This window comes from Ovis aries, chromosome 18 (genome assembly GCF_016772045.2).
Source record: "Ovis aries strain OAR_USU_Benz2616 breed Rambouillet chromosome 18, ARS-UI_Ramb_v3.0, whole genome shotgun sequence".
NCBI classification, from domain to species: Eukaryota; Metazoa; Chordata; class Mammalia; order Artiodactyla; family Bovidae; genus Ovis; species Ovis aries.
In genome coordinates, this window is record NC_056071.1 from 54,507,036 (window position 1) to 54,531,306 (window position 24,271).

At 37.3% G+C, this 24,271-nt stretch overlaps 1 protein-coding gene across 5 annotated transcripts in view; it reads right to left on the minus strand.

The window, feature by feature from the left end:
* Positions 1-24,271, minus strand: part of TRIP11 (thyroid hormone receptor interactor 11) — a 68,683-nt gene that overhangs the window by 22,033 nt on the left and 22,379 nt on the right. For all 5 annotated transcript variants that reach the window (XR_009597260.1, XM_012098940.4, XM_004017952.5 and 2 more), the window contains 8 exons: positions 22,046-22,086; positions 21,430-21,516; positions 17,236-17,448; positions 13,623-16,643; positions 10,651-10,791; positions 9,880-10,073; positions 6,405-6,568; positions 3,704-3,807 (listed from right to left, as the gene is read on the minus strand). Coding sequence is in view for 4 of the 5 variants with exons in the window: in XM_012098940.4 (XP_011954330.2) it covers positions 3,704-3,807; positions 6,405-6,568; positions 9,880-10,073; positions 10,651-10,791; positions 13,623-16,643; positions 17,236-17,448; positions 21,430-21,516; positions 22,046-22,086 (3,965 nt within the window). In the remaining variant the exon portion in view is untranslated. The remainder of the gene's footprint in view (positions 1-3,703; positions 3,808-6,404; positions 6,569-9,879; positions 10,074-10,650; positions 10,792-13,622; positions 16,644-17,235; positions 17,449-21,429; positions 21,517-22,045; positions 22,087-24,271) is intronic.

Sequence of the window (24,271 nt, forward strand, 5' to 3'; positions counted from 1 at the left end):
GAATGCAATTGGAATTTACTTTTGTATATAGTGTAAGATAGGGTCCAATTTTATTTTCTTCAGTATAAATAGCCAGTTGTGCCAACACTGTTTATCAGTTAATCTACTCTTTTCCCCATTAAATTAAAAGTAGTTTAGGATTTAGTTTTAAATTCTCAAATGTAACTTGGGCTCCATTTCTGGATTCTCCTTCTGTTCTACTAATCTAGTCAATATGGTATTGATTTATGGCTCTATTTTGACATTTAGTAGGGAAGTCCCTCCTCCCTATTGTTCTTTTACACAATTTTCTTGGTTATTCTAAAGGATTCAACCACAAAAATGTGAGATCACAGTTTCATCATCTCGAATCAGGGTGTGATAGCTTTTTCGTTTGTGGTATCATCTTGGATAGGCTAGTCCCCAGTTATCCAAATGTAATGTAGATGTTGCTATGAAGATATTCTGTAAAAGTAATAAACGCTCCTAATCAGCTGAATTTAAGGAAGGCATATTATCATGAATAATCAGGGTGGGCCTGACTGAACAAGTTGAAATGTCTTGAAACTAGAACTGGGTTTTCTCTATAAAAGAGAAGCAAATTCTATCTGCGGACAGCAGCTTCAGCCCATGCCCACTTCAGTTCATCCTGTTTGTGATTTACATTCTTGACAACCTGGGGACAACAGCTTTGGCCCATACCTGTGAGTTCCAGCCTGCCTATGATGTGATCTTTCCATACTATCAAACCTGCGAATTTCCAACTTGTTTAGCCAGACCCCACAATCATATCACCAATTTCATGTAATAAATCTCATACGTGTTAATCTGTATATAGTATATACATCAATGTATATGTGTATGTATATGCATGTGTGTGTGTGCATATGTGCACACACATACACATCCTACTGGTTCTGCTTCTCAGGCTGAACCTTGACTGATACACAGAGAAGCTGAAACAAAAAATTTTAAATTAAAAAACCTAACATTTGAAATCTACAAGATTAAATTTAGTATAAATTTAAACTTTCAAATGAATTTGTTAACCTCACAGCATTTATAGTTAAGAAAATATAATTTTTTAAGAAATTATTACAGCCTAAAACTATACTAAAAGTTTTTTGAAAATTAATGTTTAGATTCCACTACTCATTTTACCATTTTGGGGGGTTTTATTTCATTAATTTCAAATTTTATCTTTACCAATTCTCTCTCAGTTTCTTCTGATTTGTTGTTTTTCTAAATATGTATTACGTTTTAAATTTTTAAAAGTAAAGTCAGTTTAAAAAGAAGATCTGGACTTATAACAGTAGCAGACTAGATGTTTTGGACCCACTGAAAACAATTAAAAGCATCAGATGAAATAAATTTTTAATGTGTTAATGAGCTGATCAGAAAGTAAACACCAATGGTAAATAAACATTTTAAAAGATGCTAGACCTCATTACTAGAAATGCAAATTAAAACCCTAAGATAGACAGCCCTTCTCAACAACCACACTGCTTTTTCATACTGCTCATGGGGTTCTCCAGGCAAGAATACTGGAGTAGTTTGCCTTCCCTTCTGTAAGGAAGAAGCTGGGAAAGATTGAGGGCAGGAGGATGAGATGGTTAGATGATATCACCAACTCAACGGACATGAGTTTGAGCAAGTCCAGGAGACACTGAAGGACAGGGAAGCCTGGCAAGCTGCAGTCCATGGGGTCACCAAGAGTCAGATAAGACTTAGCAAACAACCACCAACCATGCTGGCGAAAACTTTAAAAATTCTGGTAATGGTAGTGTTGCCAGAGATGTATTAATAGAACAAGAACACATAGTACTACTGGCAGGAGAAAATCATCACAAATGCTTTAGAAAACAATTTGCCACCAAACCTAGTAAAGTTGAAATTGCCCATATATATCCCATGACCCAGCAGTTCCAATCAAGATACACAGCTGAAACTCTTATATATGTGCACCAGACAATATTGCTGTTCAGTCACTAAGCTGTGTTCGACTCTTTTCATTTTTTTTGCATGTGCGTGTCCAACTCTTTGTGACCCCATGAACTGCAGCATGCCACGCTTTCCTGTCCTTCACTATCTCCTGGATTTGCTCAAGCTCACGTCCCCTGAGTCAGTGACATCATCCAACCATCTCATCCTCTGTCGTCCCTTCTCTTCCTGCCCTCAATCTTTCCCAGCATCAGGGTCTTTTCCAATGAGTTGAGATATACACAAGGAAATTCGTAACCACATTGTTTGTATAGCAGATAATGTAAATGTCCTTTATCAATAAAATAGGTAAATAAATTATATATTCATGCAATGAATACAGCAGTGAAAATAATGAACCTTCTAACATAGTAATATGACTGAAATTTATGAAAATAACACTAAGCAAAAAAAAAAGTCTCAGAAGAATTCAATTTATATACAGTTTAGAATTCCATTTATACAGTTAAAAAATATTTTATAATATACCCAAACAATGTATTATAAAAAGAGACAGATATATTCAATAAAACCATAAAGGAAAACAAGGAGATAAAAAGCATAAAAGGTGCTAGGGAGAGGAGATGTGGAGGGATGCTTACCGAACTTCAGTGGGTGACATTCTATTTCTTGTTCAAGACGGTGAGTATGTGAGTATTCGCTGTATTGCTATTCCTATATTATCTAAATATTGTTTTGCACAGTCCTCTAAATTAATGTTATCCCCAATCTCAAAGACATGATCATAAAACATGACTCAAATAGAAGTTATTTAATACTAGAACAACATTTTAATGAAAATAAGATACTAGAGTAAGTTTATTAAAAAAAAAAACGTAGTGTGTGTGCTAAGTCACTACAGTCATGTCCGACTCTTTGCAACCCTATGGACTGTAGCCCACCAGGGTCCTCTGTCCATGGGATTTTCCAAGCAAGAACACTGGAGTGGGTAGGCATTTTCCTCCTTCATCAGGGGATCTTCCCAACCCAGGGAAGGAACCCAGGCCTCCTGCACTGCAGGCAGATTCTCTACCATCTGAGCCACCAGAAAAGCCCTAACACTAGAACATTTTAATGAAAATAAGATGCTAGATATTATCTGAGTACATTTATAGTAAGAAAGCCTAGACTACAGTACTATCTATGTGAAAATTTCAGATGAATTTGCAACCCTCTATGCTGATCACCTTCTGGGAGATAACATGACATCTGGGTAATAAAACTCAAGTTGAAAAAAGTGATGAGTAAATACTGTTTTGCAGTCACTCAACATTTAGTGAAAATTTCAAACCATTAAAGGAAATATCTTTTCAATATAAGGGTTCATTTTACTTCTTATATATAATTTTTTATGTATAGCAATAATAATAAAGAGAAAAATATTTTAAAGAATTAGTCTGCAAAAGAAAAAAATCTAATGGGATAATATACATTATTTTAATCCATGTGAAATTAAGTACCCAATATATTTTGTTGAAAAGGGAAAATTATAAAGTCAAAATTATACATTATTTTTTTTAAATGATCTCTAAGATGCCCACCTGTGCTAAAAATGGAAGTCTCATATTTGCTATGTCTATTCTAAACTATAAGTCACACGAGGGAAATTCTTAGTATCCTGTTCACTGCTATGTCCCAGCAACACTTACTAAATTAATTGTTCAGGAGATTATTTCCAAGAGAAAAACTATACGTAATTGCTTTGTGAATAATAAAATTCACAAGAGTAAATTATCCAACCGACCTGTAATGACACAAGTTTTCCTTCCAGATTTTCTGCCTTTCTCTTCCATTCAGCAACAAGCTGTTTGTGCTTTTCTAGTTCAGCAGAATACATAGCTTTTTCCTCTAAGGAGGAGAAAAAAGTTACATTAGCATTTTATAATTGTGTGATAAGATTATAATTTTAAACCACTTGAAACTTTAATAAGACAACAAAAACATTAATAGCTCAAATGTCTCAACAAGAAAATTATATATGCCTTAGTAGTGATGTTCAGTTCAGTTCAGTTGCTCAGTTATGTCCGACTCTTTGTGACCCCATGAATTGCAGCATGCCAGGCCTCCCTGTCCATCACCAACTCCAGGAGTTCACTCAGACTCACATGCATCAAGTGAGTGATGCCATCCAGCATCACTGGATGATTTCATCCTCTGTCTAATGAGATCAGTTTCCTCTGCTTAAATCTTTCTCCAGATCTTGCAAACTTTCCTTCCCCTCAGAACTCTATTCAAGTATCAGTATTTCCTCTTTAGCAAAGCTTTCTCTATGGCCTCAGCCACCATCACACTATCTTGTACATTTAAAATTCAAAACTCTTACATTTAATTCTTACATTTAAAATTCAAAATTTCAACCACAGGAGTAACCCTGATATGTACATATGTACAAGTGTAAAGGTTTGCTCAGTCACAAAACTATGACTTTCGTTACTTCAGTAGCATCACGTCTTCTAACCACCTCCTCCCTACTAGCAGTTCATTCATTTTCAGTAATTACTGCATGTATGAACTAACAAATGGATGGGTGAATGATCTCAAGGGGGTAAATCTAAGGATGGGAAGTAGATGTGAAAAAGTGTATTTGGTTATCAGGGTACCATTCACAGTACCAGGTCCTATTACTACTATGTGTCTAGAATGGTACTTTCCACCCAAATGAGAAAATGCAGTTAAAGTATAGATGAACAGCTAAGAACAAATTAACCAATATTTCAAAGGACAGTAATTATTGATGATTAACTCTTCAAAGTGGATTCAACCTCCAACTGACAAAGGACCGTACAGTCAAAGCTATGGTTTTTCCAGTAGTCATGTATGGATGTGCGAGCAGGACCATAAAGAAGGTTGAACACCGAAGAATTGATGCTTTAGAACTGTGGTGCTGGAGAAGACTCCTGAGAGTCCCTTGGACAGCAAGGAAATCAAAGCAGTCAATCCTAAAAGAAATGAACCCTGAATATTCATTGGAAGGACTGATGCTGAAGCTGAAGCTCCAATATTTTGGCCACTGATGCAAATAGCTGACTCACTGGAAAAGACCCTGAGGCTGGGAAAGACTGAAGGTAGGGGAAGGGGGTGACAGAGGATCAGATGGTTGGATGGCATCACCAACTCAATGGACATGAATTTGAATCAACTCCAGGACATAGTAAAGGATAGGGAAGCCTCGTGTGCTGCAGTCTATGGGGTCACAAAGAGTCAGACATGACTTAGCAACTGAACAACAAGTCTATCATAACATAGGTAGAAGGTGACTGATAATATAAATTTAATGTGTTAGTGTTCTTAGTGTTCTATAACTTTGCTTCCAAAGAATCGCAACACCATAAGGTATGCCTCTTTTGTAACTGGAAAAACTGCATATCAGGCTATCATCACAAGTGTTTTTTTAAAATGTAACACTGTTTCCAGAACTATATTATGAATATGACCATATTATTGTATACCATAAACACTTTATAACAATTCATTAGTGTAAAAGCTAGGCTATCATAAAGCAGTAACACTGCTTCTTCATTATCGATCATGAATCATTATACCTATAAATATGAGTTTTTTCACACATTTCATTTTTGATATCTAGTGTTAGTAGTATATATAACATCTACAGTGTTTTTCTTATCATACAAGAGAATACTGATGTAGGCACTAACAGGCAAACAATTTATCTTGTAAACAGGTAACATAAACTTATTGTATCAATAAATACAGTACAGTAAATGTATTCTCTCGTCCTTATGATTTTTTTGATAACATTTTCTTTTCTCTAGCTTCCTTTATTGTAAGAATACAGCATATGGTATGCTGCTGCTGCTGCTAAGTCGCTTCAGTTGTGACCGACTCTGTGCGACCCCACAGATGGCAGCCCACCAGGCTCCCCCGTCCCTGGGATCCTCCAGGCAAGAACACTGGAGTGGATTGCCATTTCCTTCTCCAGTGCATAAAAGTGAAAAGTGAAAGTGAAGTCGCTCAGTCGTGTCTGACTCCTAGCGACCCCACAGACTGCAGCCTACCAGGCTCCTCCGTCCATGGGATTTGCCAGGCAAGAGTACTGGAGTGGGGGGCCGTTGACTTCTCATGGCATACATATAGCATACACAACATATAAAAAGGTGTTAATTGACTATTTACGATATCAGTAACGCTTCTGGCCAACAGCAGGCTATTAGGAGTTAAGTGTGGGGGCTAGGGAATTCCCTGGCAGTCCAGTGTTAGGACTCCACTCTTCCACTGCAGGGGGCACAGGTTCAATCCCTGGTCAGGGAACTAAGATCCCTGAATGCCATCCAGCAGCCAAAAAACAAAAAGTGGAGTTAAGTTTGGGGGGGCTCAAGTTATACATGGATTTTCAATTGCGGGGGAGGGGGTCAGCATCCATGCATTGTTCAAGAGTCAACCGTACAATGACTTTTCTTCACTGAAAGACTGGCCATACAACTGACCTTGCTGGAAGTGCTCCAGGACCATCTGGAGGTTGGAGAGTGACAGCGCATACTGCTTCACTTGTTCCTGAGACATGGAAAGCTGTAGCGCAGTTTCATCCCTTTGCTTGGATACCACATTCAACTGTTCCTGCAATGACTCTACCTGTAGACTGGCTTGATGGCTTTGAACAGAAAGAATAAAAGTAAAACTGTTTCTATCTGTTTGGACACTTTAACAAGATGAAATATCCTCCCTACATATTATTGCACTAAGTGCGAGTTATATTCAAAGTATTCAGATACTTTAACGCGATGAAGCCTCTTCCCTCTGTTTTTCTGGTGTGGTAAAATATATATAACATTTACTATTTTGATCACTTATCAGTGTACAGTTCAGTAATCCTAAGTACATTCACATGGCTGTGTAACAATCACCACCAACCATCTTTAGAATGCTTTCCCTCTTCCTAAGCAGAAACCCCATGCCCATTAAAAAATAACTTCCCCTCCCCGCCGGGCACTACCAATCTACTTTCTATCTCTATGAATCTGACCTTCCCTTCGTTTCATTGCATTAAATTCAAGTTAGATTTCAAACAAACTTGAAGAGTTCCTCTGATCTTTGTTCTCTCTGCTTTTGTTAAACCAGTCATTCTTCCTGTGAAGGTGACTTTGAACAAACAGCAGTCATTTTAAACAGAATTGTGCTGATCAAGAAATGTCAGCATAAGAAAAATTCACAAATAGCCTGCAACTTTTGTTTCCAGGCTAAAACTCTTAAGGTGTAACTTATCATAAACTTATACCGGTAAGTTATAAGGGATTTTGGAAGTCATTTTGTCCAGCTCCCAACCTAACAAGCAATGGATTCTATGATACCCCCTTGTTTTTAGCACTCGCAATCCTAGTGAACTAACAAATTTCCAAAGGCTCTCACATTGATTAACTGCCCTAATTATGAGTTAATTAACTTTTACTATCATCTTTCTGTTTATATTAAATAATCCCTACACTTGTTCCAAATAATCAAGAGACTTACAGAACACCTATAGGCTTATGTCACTGAGATACTTCTTTAATGTATAATTATTACATATAAAATACTGTAATAGCCTTTCCTAGGTTTTCAATACCCAGCCAGTTCAATTCTTATTCAGAGCAGCCCAATAAAGCCAATTAAGAGCAGCTCACTTTGAAGAAACTTTACCCAACAGCACCCTCTTGTGGAAAGAGCAGTAAACTGATACCAGAAGACTTAAATCCCCTCTTCGGTCCCTGGACTCTATTCAACTTTGTTAGCAAATCACTCAATTGTAAGGATGAAATGAACTGTGATATCATTCAAAGCGTTAACAAATACAAGATATTACTATTGTTAAGGGCTCAAAACACCACAACCTTATTTTATAGATCTGAGTTACTTATACACCAAATGTTTACTGGGCAGCTATGAAGCTATGTATAAGCATGTACACTGTGGGAAGGGTGTAAAATAGATGGCATCGTTTCTACCCCCTCAGTAACTTTACACTTCACTGGATGGGAGAAAGCGTAAAGCAGGTCAACAATTACCCATACTCCTAAGTAAAATACAAGTGCTCTATCAAAGACTCAAACATCACACTAGGGTTTGATTTTAGATTTGAGGAGTGGGGTCCTAACCAAAGAATTCTTTATGAAGGAAGTGCCATTTGAAGAACAAGTGAGATTAACAAAAAACGGTTAGGGATCAGGCCCACTCTTTTTATAAAGAAAGAGTAGGAGACAAAAAGTAGGAAAATAGCTCTATCTGAAGAAGTGAGTAATACAGTTTGGTTGGATGAAGATCACAGTGAGAAATAAGGCTAAGGAGGTAGACAGCCTGTGCCCAAATCATGAAGAAACTACCGTGGTTTTGAAAAAGGAGCAAGAGGATCACAGGCCTACCTAAGGAAGACTATTCTGACAGTTATTATGAATGGTAAATGAAAACAGGCAGAAACTAGCAACTTTTAATTAGAGAAAATAATGGCCTGAAATTGAAAGATGATCACTTTTACAGACTGAGGAAGTTTTTTTCTGCCAATGTGAAAAACATACATAAATGTTCACTCACTGCTTTAATTCTTATCTTAAACAAGTTCTTCTGAGTCTGAAGGTACAATAATATATCCAACAAAAGGGGTAAGGAGTTTGCCCTCAGAAGTATTATCCTATATTGTCTTCGCAGACAGAGATAATATCTACTATATCCTTGTATTTCCCTTCATATCATATACAGTAAAAAGATTAAAAGATGCACATACAACTAACAGAAACACAGATATGATTTTTCTGGAAGATTATTTGGCAGTATATTTCAAATGTTTTAAAAACGCCCTTCAAACCAGAATTTCCATTTTTCAAAATTTACACTAAGGAAATAATCTATCATCAACACAAAAATGCCTATTTTGGGTTATCAAAACAGCACTCTTAGTAATTCTGAGAAGTTGGAACATTCTAAATGATCAATAATAAATGAATGCCTTAAAGAAATTATGACAAATAGAATAATGGTATACTATGCAGCCATAAATGATACTGCAGAAACACATAGCTTAATGTGTACTGATATTAATATTATTAATTGACAGAAGCAGGTTACAAAACAGTATAAACAGTATGATCTCAACCATTTTGCTTTAAGAAAATAACATACAATATATATACACATATACAGAAGCATTCAAAGGCACAAAAAAACACTGTTTCTGGATAAGTGAGACTGTGGCTGTATGTGCTTTTGGGTTATGTGATTTTCTTGAAGTGGAAAACATATTTTTGTAAAAAGGGGGAAAAAAAAAACCACACTTTTATTGAGAGAAATAAAACTGAAAAATATGTAAGCAGGGACCTGGTCACATTTTTGTTCTAGTAAGCCTGGAGTTAATTCACACTGACCTAGGCCTTCACAAGTTACATCTTTTATTCTAACATCCAAACTTTGTCCAACTTTAGATCACTTGATTGAAAATTAAGTCACGGAGTTCCCTAGTGACCTAGTGGTAAGGATTTTACACTTTCACTTCCCATGCCAGGTTCAATCCCAGGAACTGAAATCCTGCAAGCTGTAGTGCATGGCCTGGGGCGAAGGACGGCATTAAATCACATAAATTAGTTATTGGAAAACTTGGGAAAGTTAATTAATTAGTCAGAATTTAGGCCTAACCTCCTAAAATGATGAGAAGGACTTACCTAGGATAACAAGATTCAGAGAAGCTTTAACTGAATGCCAAATCTGGATAAGGGTTACAAACCCAAGTGAGAGAACTACACATGTACTTTGTGTTCCTGATATTGGGAAGGTTACTAAATCTCTTTACCCTTACTTTTTTAGTTTGTAAAATGGAGCTAATGAATTCTGTAAGAATAAAATGAGGTAACATATGAAAAACTCTTATTGAGTCTGACACTCAGGACATGTTCAGTTAATGTTAACATGAAAAAAAAAAAAAGAAAAAGAAAAAGTTACCTTGCATTTTCCATTGCATTGGAGGATGAAACTAGCTTTTCCTCTAACACTGTGACTTTCTTTCTTAGTTTCGCCTCTCTGTCTTCTGCAGCCAAAGCTTCACGGGTATAAGAATCTTCTGATTCTAACAGATGGTTACGCAGTCTTTCTAGCTCCTGGTTTAAGCGTAATTCTTTGTCACGTAAATGTTGAACCTAGGTAGAGGACATTTCATTTATCTTTCCTCCATTAAAATCTCTCCCCTTTCCCTCCTACATGCCACTTTATTAAATCTTTTCTCCATTACTGAAATGCATTAATTGTATACTAATTTCTCATATTGCAAGATACATTTGTGCTAGGAAAAATGTTCTCCTGAAATCATCTTGAATATGGAAGGTTTATTTTGTAAGATCTCATTCCCTATGTTGGCTATACTAAAAAATAAAACTACAAAGTACTAAGCTTTTTGTGACAGGCCACTTTTTTCAGTAAATCTTTTTTTTTTTTTTAATACTTTACAGGTAGGAAATTTTTTCTATATCCAAGATATGCCATCTTGTTTTTTCTTGAGGTATAATTAATTTTAGGTATACGCCATAATGATTAGATCATGGTTTTTGCTTGCAAACTGAAACAATGCACTTTGGGAGATCAAAATCCCACTAAAGCACATCAGAGTAAGACTGAGATAAAAATCAGCAAATGGAGAAACTCAGTTTACTTGATAATCTTCACAGTTTTCTTACTTAGCAGTTTTTAAGATCTTGCTTCTTTAAAGTGAAAGCATACCTCATTCTGTACAGCAGTGTTTTCCATTTGTTTCTGTTTCAGGGCCAACATGACTTGGTCTCTCTCCTGTTGAAACATAACTGTCTTTTCCTGCATTGACTTAACTGCATTTAAAAGCTGATTTAACTCCCCAGTCTTGCCCTTTTGGAAAGAAATAATTTTAGCTTTAAAGAAAAATACATTTTAAAAAGACATTTCTTCATTAAATAATTTAAAAATTCAGTTAACTATGTCAAAGTCATCAAAAACAAGGAAAGTCTGAGAAACCATTACAGTCCAAAGGAGCCTATGGAAACATGATAACTCAGTACAATGTATTCTGGATGGGACCCTGGAATAAGAAAAGGGTATCTGCTAAAAAACTGAGAAACTTCAAATAAAGTACTAATTTATCTAAATAGGTTCATTATTTGTAGTAAAGGTACCACAGTAACATAAGATGTTAAAAACAAGGGAACCTGAGTGTGAGGGATATGGGAAGGCTCTGTCTCCCCAACTTTTTAGTAATCTAAAACTACTCTTAAAGTTTGATTTTAAATGCTTTAAAAAAGGACTCAAAGGACACAATCTCCTCAAATTTATCCTACACAACAAAGTGTACACAAACCCCCAAATTGCCCAAAAGTGTGTGTGTGTGTGTGCGCGCGCACATGTGTGCACACGCACACGTACTTGCCAGCATTTATCAAGCATATACAACTGTTGTTAGGGAAGTAACAGCGCCAAGTTGCTGGCAGAGGAGAAAAAAGGGAAGTCATTTTACATGCACAGTCTATTTTAAAAGAACATTTTGGCAACAGTTTAATGAAAGCAACTCAGGAATGATATCTTGCTAGACTGCTGTGAAAATTTATTCCTGAATGCATTCCTTATAAGCACAATATATTAAAGACTTTCATTGCAAGAGCAGGGCCGTGAATTTAAGCTGATAGCTGGAATTCTGAAAAGCACAAAAAAGTGTCAGCCTGTTTACAGCCAATTCTTTTCTCTGTATGAAATATGCATATTGTCTGAATCTATTAATAGATTGGTATTATTTTTACATTTTCATGTAAACTTTCCATTTCTTTAAGAATAAATTACACGCCCCTCAAGGCAAATCATCAAAACCAAAACATAAAACCATCTGTTCCTTTTATCTCAACACCCCCTCATGGAAAAGGCAGCCAGTATTTTTCAAATAGTTTTTCAGTTAAATTCTTTTTCATACTAGAGAAAGTAAAAATGCTTGAAAATTAAAGAGCTGAAGATCTCCTGTTGAGAACACAACTTTCTCCCTAAAGAAAAATGCTATTTATTACATTAAAAATATAATAAAGGCACTCTTCAATTATATAGGGTATTATAAGAAATTAGTTTATGCTAATTAACTTCAATACAATACATACTTAAGTACAACTTAACTGACTTAGGAAAGCTTCCTGAAAGATAGGTGAACCGTAATTATATCTGCATACTTTGGATCTATAAAGTCAATAAAATAGATTATATGAGATGTTAAAACTATCATACAATAGGAAAAACACATGAAAAATGAATACCTACTGACCTCCATTCCCCTATTATACTCCTACAAGCTCTTAATCGTTACACACAAATTTGGCTCGTGAGCAATAGAAAGCTTCTACACTCTGACAGTCTTTTGAATATGGATTACAGACCAGCACCATAGAAGCTAAGAAGCTACTCCTGAGGAGGAACACACCTCATCACATCAGCGAACTTACTTAATTACATGGCAAAGAAGGGGAAGATGACGTTAAAACTTTTCTTATTAAGTGAAAACTACATCAAAGCATTCCCAAGCTTTAATCTGAGATTCTTAAAAGAGAATTTAATTGGCAAAAGATGTTAAATTATTTTGTTGTGCCTGGTAGCATGTAAACACTCAAGAAGCACTTTTTGAATATTCCATTGTTCTGCCTCATTTCTTTTCCAAATTTCTACTACTAAGTATAGAAATCAGAGTAAAAAGGCCTTACACCAAAGAGCCCACAGCTTTGATCATAAGATGTACTAGGTCTTCAACACATTCTTATCAAAATCTAACATCAACTACCATGTAAAAATTTAAATGTATCAAAAACTACTGACACCTTAACCGATGTACAACCTTTCATTTTATGGCTGAATAAACAAACCAATAAAGTCAAAACACACCCGAAGTCACATCAGTGGTACAGCTAGGATTAGAATAATTACTGAGTTCACTATGTGAAAAGTACTGTTCATGGCTAATGCTTTTCAAATACCAGGCTGTGAATAATTCATAAAAGCCAATTTAATGGGTCATACAGAACTTGTTTTTAACAGAGCATCACATGTAATGAGGGTAATTTCTGATTCCTGAAACTTGCTTCAGTGTTACACACACACAAGCTTACTGTGTCACAATGTAAAATGTTATTTCTTACTTCAGATCACTGTCAAAGATGTGGTATGTATTTCACATAACTTCAATATACAAGAAGCTCTAAAGCCAGTAGTTACTGAAATATGCCTAAAATGTGCTTAAAATGCAGTAACGTCCAAGTTCTCTCTTGTAACATATTTCTATTTTCTAATGAAAAACTGCTTCTAAACTCTTTTTTTCTACTTAGACCATAAAGAAATTAATCTAGCGCTACACATCATTGGAACTATCTAGTAATCTTGGGAAAAACTTTTCCTCGGATGCCTCTGAGGAAGATTTATTTAGAATGAAGCACAAGGCAATGGCAACCTACTCCAGTGCTCTTGCCTGGAAAATCCCATGGATGGAAAAGCCTGGTAGGCTGCAGTCCATGGGGTCGCTAAGAGTTGGGCACGGCTGAGCGACTTCACTTTCACTTTCACTTTCCAATGCTTTGAAGTACATATTTCTAAATGAACAAATTCATCTTCCCTTTTAAAGATAACATCGATAAAGCAGCACACTAAAATTTCTCCTCCACCCCCAAACTTCCTTCCACAACACACCATCCAGAACGTACCTGTTCTTTTTCTTTCAGTAGTTGCTCAAAAGCTACAGCCTTCTCCTTCAATGAATGGCACTCAAATTCTTTTTCTCTCAGCATCATAGAAAACTTCATATTAGTCTCCTGTAATGCTTGATACTCTGTTTCCTTTCCCCTGGATGTTTCTATTATTTTTTCATTTTCCCCCTTTAGTTTACAAATGTCCATTTCTAAAATTAATGTTCTCTCCTTCAGGTTCGTCACTGCTTGCCTCAGAAGTTCATTTTCATTCACTTTGTTGGTGAGATTTTCATTCAAAGCAAGTAACTGATCACTTTTGGCTTTGATCAACAGGTCTTTTTCCTTCAGTGACTTTTGTAAGCTCTCCTGTTTCTCCTTCAGCAGCCTCATTTCTGAATCAGTCTGTTCGTGCTCTTTTCTCTCTACCTCTGAGGAAGCAGCAATCGAATCAGACAATCTGTGATTATTTTCCTGGAGAGTTCTAATCGTCGCGTCTTTTTCCTCCAGGGACCTTCTTAGCGCTTCTATTTCTTGTTTAGAAGCCTCACTCGACACATCAGACTTAACTGTTCTAAGAGACTCTGCTGTCTGAGAAGCAGTCGATAGTTCAGGGGAGAGCTGCGGTGAAATAATATCAAGTTTTCCTAAAAGAAGATCTTTGGTATTGCAAAGCTGCCCTATGCTGTGCTGAACCTGTGCTAATTCCTGACCGAAATTCCTGAGCTTGGTTTCGTTCTGCTCGTAGCTCTGGATCAGGCCCGTGTAGTCCCCTTGTAACTTAGAGCTGTTGCTGCTGTCCACCAACACCTGGGCCTGCAGCTGGTGAAGCTCCTCCTGCAGCTGCGCAGACTCGTGCTGCATGTTCTGCACTGTGGTCATCACCTGCTGCTTCCACTCTTCCATTTTCTTGACCTGCTGTTTTAGCTTATCTCGTTCCCGGAGGAGCTCCTCAAACTGATTACTATTAACACCTCCAACCTCATTTCCACTGTTGGATGCTTGTAAAACTGTCAATAAGGTCTGACATTTTTGACTTAATGCATCGATTTCAATGTCCTTTTCTCGAATGATACGGGATAAATTCTGAATGGTTTCTCTAAACATATCTTGGCCACTACTTTCAAATCTTGTAAACAGTTTTTTATTTTCATCTTGCAGCTTATTGAGGGCTGCCTCCTTGGCAGCCACTATATCCATCATCTTGTGGTATTCTGTTTTGAGATGGCTATTCTCCCTCGTCTTCTCACTCAAAACAGCCAGCACCTGCTCTCGCTCCATAGCATAGGCCTGCAGCTGCTGTTGAAGGTAAACGACATCCTGGGGGTAGGAAGTGGAAGAAATCCGAGCATGAAGAGCCTGTATCTCCAAATCTTTCTGCTGGATAATCTGAGTTAGTTTACCAACCTCATCTTTGGACAGCTGATCAATCTGTTTAGTGAGAGATATATTCTTTTCATTTAGAAGTTTAATCTCCAGCTCTCGCTCTTTTATTCCTTTCACTAACCTTTCAGTTTCAGCTTTAGATAAATCGTGCTTCTCACTTCCATTTTCTATATTAAGGCCTTGAACTTTCGTTTCTTGAAAAATATCAGAATTCTCTGTTTGAACGTCCGGTCTTTCTTCATGCAACTGGGTTTTGATTTGTTCAATGGTCTTTTGCAAATTCTTAATTTGCTCATCTTTCTCTAAAAAGAGCTGGGTGTGTGTGGTGTTCATTTGCTCATGCTGGTATCTAAACTCATCCATTTCTTTCTTCTGCTCCTGTAAAGACTGAAGCAGCTGTATTTTACTCTGGTTTTGATCTTCAATGATCTTTTGATGATGCTTTATTTCCTCTTCAAGATTATCCTTTATTATATTCAGCTGATTCACCTCGGATTCTAGCTCTGTAATACTGTCAAGGGTCTTAGGTCCCGCCGCCGGTGCCGCTCGGCTCTGCTGTTCCCTCAGTCGTTCCAGCTCCTCTTTCAAATGACTGTTTTCTTCTTTCATGGAGCCAAGGCTTCTGTCTTTTTCCTCTATGGTTTGCCTTAAAATTTCATTTTTTCTTAGGGCCTGAGTATATTTATTTAATTCCTCCTGAAGCTCTGAACTTCTTTCTTTAAGCTTTTCAATAAAAATTTCTTTCTCATTTACAAGTTGGGTCAATTGCTTCTGCTCTTCTAAACTAGATGACAACATTTTCTTAGTTTCCTTATGATCAGTTGCCATCTGCTCAATATTCTTTTTGAGTTCTGTTATTTCAAAGTCCTTCTCTTGATTGAGTTTAATTAAATGTTCATGGTCTAACTGTAATGCAGAGGTGCTCAAATGACGTGCATGGGACAGTTCTTCAATGGTTTGCTCATATTTGCTTGCTTCTTCCAACAACCTCTTTTTAGCCTGACACAATTCTGCTTCTAACTGTTCTTTCTCCAGCTTTAGAGCCTCCACAACGGCATTTTTTTCCACAGCAATCAGACTGTTACTTGCAAGAGACTCTTCCAACTGATGTCTGACATCTTCACATGCTAAATTCAACTTTTCATTTTCCACTTTGAGATCAAAAGCAACTTTCTTTAAATTTTCATTGAGGCGTTCTATTTCTGAAAGATTTTGCTTTAAGTTTCTGACTTCAGCTTCCCTTTCTTTAAGTAAGTTGTCCTTAAAATTACTGTCAGAGTCTTGATTAAGAGACTGCGTTAACTCATCCCTGACTCTAGAAAGCTCCTCCTCCTTTCGTTTAATATGTTCCTGAAGTTCAAAGTTCTCCTTCTGGATACTTAGATTTTGTGTGTGTGATTTATTTAGCTGGTCTACTAAATCATCTACTTTATCCTCAAGCTTCTGCTTGCTTAAATGTAAATCGTTTAGTACCAGTTCACTTTGAATTAACTTTTCTTTTTGCACATCTAACTCTCTAGTAATGTTCATTTTATCATCTTCAAGCTGATGAACTCTGGTTTTTTCATCATTTAGATCTTTTTTCAGTTTACTGATGATATTATCTCCCTCGTTTTGTTGTTTTGATAGCTGATCTTTGATCAAAATCATGTGCTGAAAGAAAAAGTAATTTGCACAGTAACTTTAAATATTCTCTCATTTTAATACCTAAAGAAAACTTTTAAAAATGTCATACATAATAGGAGAATAATTCTTAGACATTTCTAATCCTTAAAGCAACTTTTAAAAATTCCTAACAAAGTTATTTACTAATTATCTTACAGAAAATCTATTTTTGGAGAGGTTAGAACTTAAAAGCAAAGAAGACAGAGGATATACGTTGGTGATTTTCAACTCAAACACGGAAGCAGGGAGACAACAAACTATAGCCCACAGGCCAAATCACACCTGCCTGTTTTTGTAAATAAACCTTTAATGGAACAAAGCCAGGCTCATTCGTTTGCATATGACGACAGCAGAGTTGAGTAGCTGCAAGTGAGACTACGTGGCATACAAAGTCGGGTATTTACTATCTAAACTTTACAGTAAAATTCTGACAACCTCTATAACTAGAGCATCACTAAAATGCTGATTAAATCACAGAAATTAAATCACATCCGTATTGCTTATTAACCCAATGTTCAGTCTACTGAGTAGAATTTACTCCTTCACTGTCTTTAATATAAAATATATTTAATATAGTTACCTTTGTAGCCTCTTGGTTCTGTTTATCCAATTCTTCTAACTCAGCTATTAGTATTTCCTTTTCATTAATGCTCTGATTGAGTTCTTGTTCCTTTGCCTCCAAATTTCGTCTTAAATCACATAATTCTGAATCCAAATCCACGTCCCTTGCAGCTGTACTTTTAACTACTTCATACTCATTGTTCAGTTTTGAAAGTGACATGTGAAGTTCTTCCTTAAATGATAAAAGAAGAAAAAACACCACATACTGTCAAATGGAAACAGAGACACCAAAAGATTAAAAATATACATATATAAGCTTGGGAATCTATTTTTAGATGTTCTCTGTTAGAAACATTACTGAATAGTATCTCAGTAGTAATACATGAAATTCAACAAGCCACAGCCTTCATTTATTTACATTTTATTTGCAGCTTCAACCAAACCATTTCTATAATCCCAGACAAGATACAATAACTGTAAGTTTGTCCTCTAGCTCCAACTCCTTTACACAAAAGTCTTCCTTTTTGAGAGGATTGCCAATCCCACTCCACAGCTACTTCCCTTCTGTCTCCTTTCTTCCCACAACACACATACTTTTCAAAATGTCCCAAGCCTTCCAGCTCTCTTCAATTCCACTCCCTAACATTGCCATCAACAGCCACAGACAAAAACGGGAAATATCAAAACTCAATCACTAAAGTTTGTCCTCTCTAATTGGAAAATAAAAGGTTTCTTTTCCCTCATAAAAGTAGTTTCCCTTATTCTTGGTTTCTGTCAGAACATAAAACCTTTTCTTGACCCAAGAAAGAACCCTCTTTTCCTTCCTTTACCATCTCACCTAAGCACAGACTAGGTTCCCTCTCTCAAGCCTAACACTCCTAAAGATAAACCTGTGTGTGATTTTTTAAGTATATTTTATGTTCTGTCCTATTTGTATTTAATGCTTCTCCTCAAAAATCCCCAACATGGGACAGTTCCCTATGCTTCAACATTATTTCAATCACTGAATATGATGTTAGTGACAAACTCTCTATCATTGTAAAGACATCTTTCATGGACAGAAATTCTTTTTTCATAATTTTATTTCTGGCTGTAGTGGTATTCGTTGCTGCACGGGCTCTTCTTTAGTTATGCCAAGTGGGGGCAACTCTTCATTGCAGGTGGAGGATTCTCATTGTGGTGGCTTCTCTTGTTGGGCAGGAAGGGTTCTTGGGCACGGGGGCTTCAGTAGCTACAGCTCCCAGGCTCTAGAGCACAAGCTTAATAGCGGTGCCTGGGCTCAGCTGCTCTGAGGCATGTGGGATATTCCTTTATCAGGGACCGAACCCATGTCTCTTGCATTGGCAGGCAGATTCTTTACCACTAAGCCACCAGAGAAGCCCTGACAGAGATTTCTAAAAGCAAACTTCCATGGAATCCTTTTTAAAGTAAATAAGAATCTCAAATTCCTATAGTCTAGTATATATCTTACAAAAGAGACCAATGAAAACTATATTAGAACATTTGCCTTACAATTTCATTCTCCTCCAATTCAAAAAGTTTCTCCTGAACTACAACTGAAAGATGGAAACAGCATTCTTATGCCTTTCCAAAGTTATCTGTTCAATTAGAAGAACCACAAAAAGAACTTCCCTAGCGGTCCAGTGGTTAAGACTCAGCACACCCAGGGAAGAGGGCATGGGTTTGATCCTTGGTTGGGGAACTAAGATCATATAGGCCACGCAGTGTGGCCAAGGCAAAAAAAAAAATTCCAAGATGAGAACCATAAAACGTTTTGTCATGTGCATCTTAAAAACGTACATGACTCTGCAGGTGTTTTGGCATTCTTAACCGGTGAACAGGCCCACTGCAGTTGTTGCTCAGTCGCTCAGACGTCTCTCTTTGCCACTCCATGGACTGCAGCACTCCAGGCTTCTCTATCTTTCATCATCTTCCAGAGCTTGCTCCAACTCATGTCCGTTGAGTCGGTGATGCCATCCATCTTGTCCTGTCGTCCCCTTCTGCCTTCAATCTTTCACAGCATCTGGGTCTTTTCCAACGTGTCAGCTCTTCGTATCAGGTGGCCAAAGTCCTGGAGCTGGAGCTTCAGTCCTTCCAGTGAACATTCAGGGTTGATTTCCCTTAGGATGGACTGGTTTGATCTCCTTGCAGTTCAAGGGACTCTCAACAGTCTTCTCCAACACCACAGTTCAAAAACATCAGTTCTTTGGTGCTCAGCCTTCTTTATGGTCTAACTCTCACATCCATACATGACTAATGGAAAACCCAGAGCTCTGACTGGATGGGCTTGTGTTGGGAAAGTAATAATCTCTGCTTTTTAATATGCCGTCTAGGTTTGTCACAGCTTTTCTTCAAAGGAGCAAGCATCTTTTCATTTCATGACTGCAGTCACCATCTGTAGTGATTTTGGAGTCCAAGAAAAGAAAGTCTGTTATTGTTTCCACATCTATTTGCCACGAAGTGACCGGATGCCACGATCTTAGTTTTTGAATATTGAGTTTTAAGGCAGCTTTTTCACTCTTCTCTTTCACCTGCATGAAGAGGCTCCTTAGTTCCTCTTTGCTTTCTGTCCTAAGTGTGGTACCACCTGCATATCTGAGGTCATTGATATTTCTCCTGGCAACCTTGATTCCAGCTTGTGCTTCATCCAGCCTGGCATTTGGCATGATGTACTGTGCATACAGGTTAAATAAGCAGTGTGACAATATACAGCCTTGACCCATAGCAGACACAATTCAATCAAAACTTGCAATGGATTATGTTGCATTAAAAGAAAGGAGAAACAGCTATCAGGAATAGTTATAGAACCCAAAATTAACACAAGAAGGTTACAGGCCCTGTCAAATACATGTAAGAGATTTGAAAACTACAAGATACACCTAGGCCAGCAATTACAGAAAGGAGTAACTGAATGAGTAGAATGCAGTGGAAGAAGAGAAGAACAGAGGAAACATATACAATAATTTAAAATGACTGGAAGACACTACAGGCATTTAGTGGGTAGGAAAGTGGGGGCAAGGAAGCTACTGATTCAGAAGACAGTGCACACAACTAATTCTCCCACCTGAACGGCAACAGTGTCCCTTTGAGAAACACTATCTATATATTATATTAAATGTGCAAGGATAGCGAAAATATAATATTAAGGGATGTGCGAACAGCATATAATACGCTAATCTTTGGGCTTTAAAAAAATGATGTGTGTCTTCAGCTGTGTCTGTTTGCAACTGCATGGATTGTAGTTCACCAAGATCCTCTGTCCATGGAATTTTCCAAGGAAGAATACTGGAGTATGGTGCCATTTCTCCAGGGGAGCTTCCTGACTCAGGGATCAAATTCTAATCTCTTGAATCTCCTGCACTGGCAGGTGGATTCTTTACCACCAGCACCACCTGGGAGGCCCATCCATATTTATATATAAAAACCATATATGCAAAGACACAGTCTGGAGGAAAATACAAGGAACTGATAGAAAAAGAACAGCTCAGAGGAAGAGGCCAGTCAACAGAAATGTGAAGAATACTCAAGTTTTACTGTCTGCAGTTTTTTAGGATGTATTATGCTGAATACATATCAGAAAATAAGTGTTACTATTTTAAGAATTAACATTTTAAATCCAGTTGAGACACCGGCCTGTAAGAATAATAAATAATACTGGCCTACAACTGTTCTGTATTTAAGAAGCTACCTTAACCAAAGACTTACCACCCAAGTGGTACAAGCATTAAAATGCTACCTTTCCCCATTCCCAACACTGCGTTACAGAATCATATTCCATCCTTGCCACCAGTATACTTATTTCTACCAGTGAGAATGTCTCCCTTTGCCCCTCACCATGAAGAAATTACTGTCTACCACAACAGACACATTCTGGGACATACAAGTAGTATACAGACAATATAGGATGTCACTCTAGACTCTAAACCCACCTGTGTATACTGCTGTTGTCAAGACTGATGTAAAACCAATACAGAGCCTTTACCTATCTTCTCTGCCTACTGCATCTGCCTACTGGCTGATCTCTAAACGTAAATTCTGAAAAGCCTCTCATATTCTGAACCTTGCCCAAGTACTTCATCCTGGTTTGACAAGCATCAATGAGATCAGCTTTATCCTCAGGACTCCTGAGAACTGAATACGCCATTCTGATTAAAAAGTGGACCTTGGTTATGATCTACAATTTTAATTCTGCCCCCATTTTTATTGTACCCACCTTTTCTTGATTTAATAATGAATTCTCTTTTTCTAAAACCTGGATATGCATTTTAAGTTTCAGATTGTCTTCAGCAAGATTATTATCCTAGAAAAATGTTAAAACAGTATGTTTTCAAATAAGAAATGTCAAGTGTACAAAAAAGCAGGCAAGTGATACAACTGTGCATTTCTACTCTTTGGCAATATATAAAAATCATAAGCATACATGGGACCATCTAAATCCAATCATTTTATAGACATTTTTAAAGAGGATTTATTACATTTGAAAAAATATGTCAATACATTTACAAAATAACTTGCAATCATTAAGAAATTTTTTTTTGGAATTCTCCTTGAATTCTTTAGGGGAAATCAAAATCTATACATACATAACATCTGTCAAATTAATCTTCTAGAGATATACTTGCATTTTTCAATTATGTAACTTTTAAAGTAATGTCAATTATGATGTAAAAAGTTTCTATTACTAATCAGCAAACATAAAATTATAAGATGAAAGTTCCAAAGATAAGTTCACATGAATTTGTAAAAAATACAAAATAAGTAATTGTAATCAAAATACTTTCTCTTGGTAAACCAGAGACAAAAGCTTTCTCTCTTAAAAATGAGTTTACCTGGTTTAAATTACTCAGTCTCTTTATTTCATTTTCAGCATCTGTAAAAAACAATGAATCTGACATTAAAATTCTTGGAAATAACTTAATAATTATATCCTATATTAAACTCAGAATGAAATCCAATTAAAATGTTATTTATAAGCATAATGACCAAGCCCAACAGTGAAATGTAGTTTTGTTATTTTGTATTTTTGTTTTGACTGTACCAAATAAGTCATAAAATAAATGCCAGTCCGAAATTATGTTAAAAGACAATTCTACAAAATAGTGTAAGAAAAAATTATAATTGTATTCTGGATAAATCATAAGTTACTACCTTGATTAAAAACATTAACAACTACATTCACAATGAATTGATTAGCCTGTGCAGCAGGAATATAAGAACTAAGATTAGAATTTTCCTGGGCTCCAAAATCACAGTGAACAGTAACTGCAGCCAGAATATTAAAAGGCCCTTCCTTTTTGGAAGAAAAGTTGTGACAAACCTAGACAGCATATTAAAAAGTAGAGACATCACTTTGCTGACAAAGGTCTGTATAGTAAAAGCTATGGTTTTTTCAAGTCATGTATGGATGTGAGAGTTGGCCCATAAGGCTAAACACTGAAAAATTGATGCTTTTGAAATGTGGTGCTGGAGAAGACTCTTGAGAGTTCCTTGGACTGCAAGGAGATCCAACCAGTCAGTCCTAAAGGAAATCAGTCCTGATTATTCATTGGAAGGACTGATGCTAAAGCTGAAGCTCCAATACTTTGGCCACCTGATGCAAAGAACTGACTCACTGGCTAAGACCCTTGATGCTGGGAAAGACTGAAGGCAGAAGAGGGCAACAGAGGATGAGATGGTTGGATGGCATCACCGACTCAACGGACATGAGTTTGTGCAAACACTGGGAGATAGCGAAAGACAGGGAAGCCTGGCCTGCTGCCTAACTGGGTGTCACAAAGAGTCAGAAATGACTGAGGGGCTGAACCACAACAAAGAGTTATTGAAAAGAAATGGAGACACTCCACACAGAAAAAGCAAGAGGCAAAGGCAACAGAGTTCAAACCTAAGACTGCTGGCTTAGGAGCAATACACAGAGTTCAGCACAGCTGAACTTGAATGGAAACAGCTGACACTGCAGAGGCAGACAGACCAGATCACGAAAGACATCGCATGCTCAACTAAGACGTTTAGACTGTACACTCAAGTTCACAGGGAGCCACAAAATAACCAAATCAGGGGAGTGACCTACTTTACATTTCTCAAAAATCATTCTGGGAGCAGAAAGTATATATACTGATTGAAGAAGGATCACGGAGACCACCGAATAACAGATAACACGTTTATAATGCTTATTATGGGCTAGACACTCCTCTAGAGAGAACTTTTCACCAACTCATAAAATCCTACTACCACCACCATGAACGCAATAGGATTATCCCAACCATATAGATGAAAAAACCAAAGTATAGGGATGTAAATTAACTTGCCCAAGGTCAGTTAGTGATGGAGCTGGATTCCAACCTAGTCATGTTCTTGACCACTATGCTATCCTGCTCTACTGAGACTGCTTCCCAGGCGGTGCAGTCATAAAGACCCCACCTGCCAATGCAGGAGACACAGGAGATGCAGGTTCAATCCCTGGATGGGAAGATCCCCTGGAGCAGGAAATGGCAACCTGCTCCATTATTCTTACCTGAAAAATTCCATGGATAGGGGAGTCTGGCGGGCTACAGTCCATGGGGTCACAAAGAACGGGACGTGACTAAGCGACTGAGCACCAGAGACTGCTATAGTTAAAAAGGCAAAAAGAAACTGTGATTTGCTGAAGTCATTCACTGACAGGGGAAATGGAAAAAAGGGGAAAGACTAGAGCAGTAAGTTTTTAAAGCAAAAAAACTCATATACATCACGCAATATATTAAAAAATAAATTTATTTTGAGAAGAACAGAGCTACTTTGACGTCAAAGGCAAAAGAAGTCCAGAATCCCACCGCACAGCCTTCCCTTTGCCTCCATGGCTTCCCGAGACTGAGGCACCTAGGAGAAAGCCTGGAGCTCCTCTGGGACACAACCCTGAAAGAGCACTGAGCAGAGAAGTCAAGTCAATAGACCCTTCAGGGCTTGCACGGTGACATCAAGTCTTCTCTTTTGGGAGAATGGTAGCTGCTACCTATCAAAGTAGGGAAAGGAAGACGGGAGGAGGGCCACTCCACTTTAAGCGTAACCTTGCATTTACT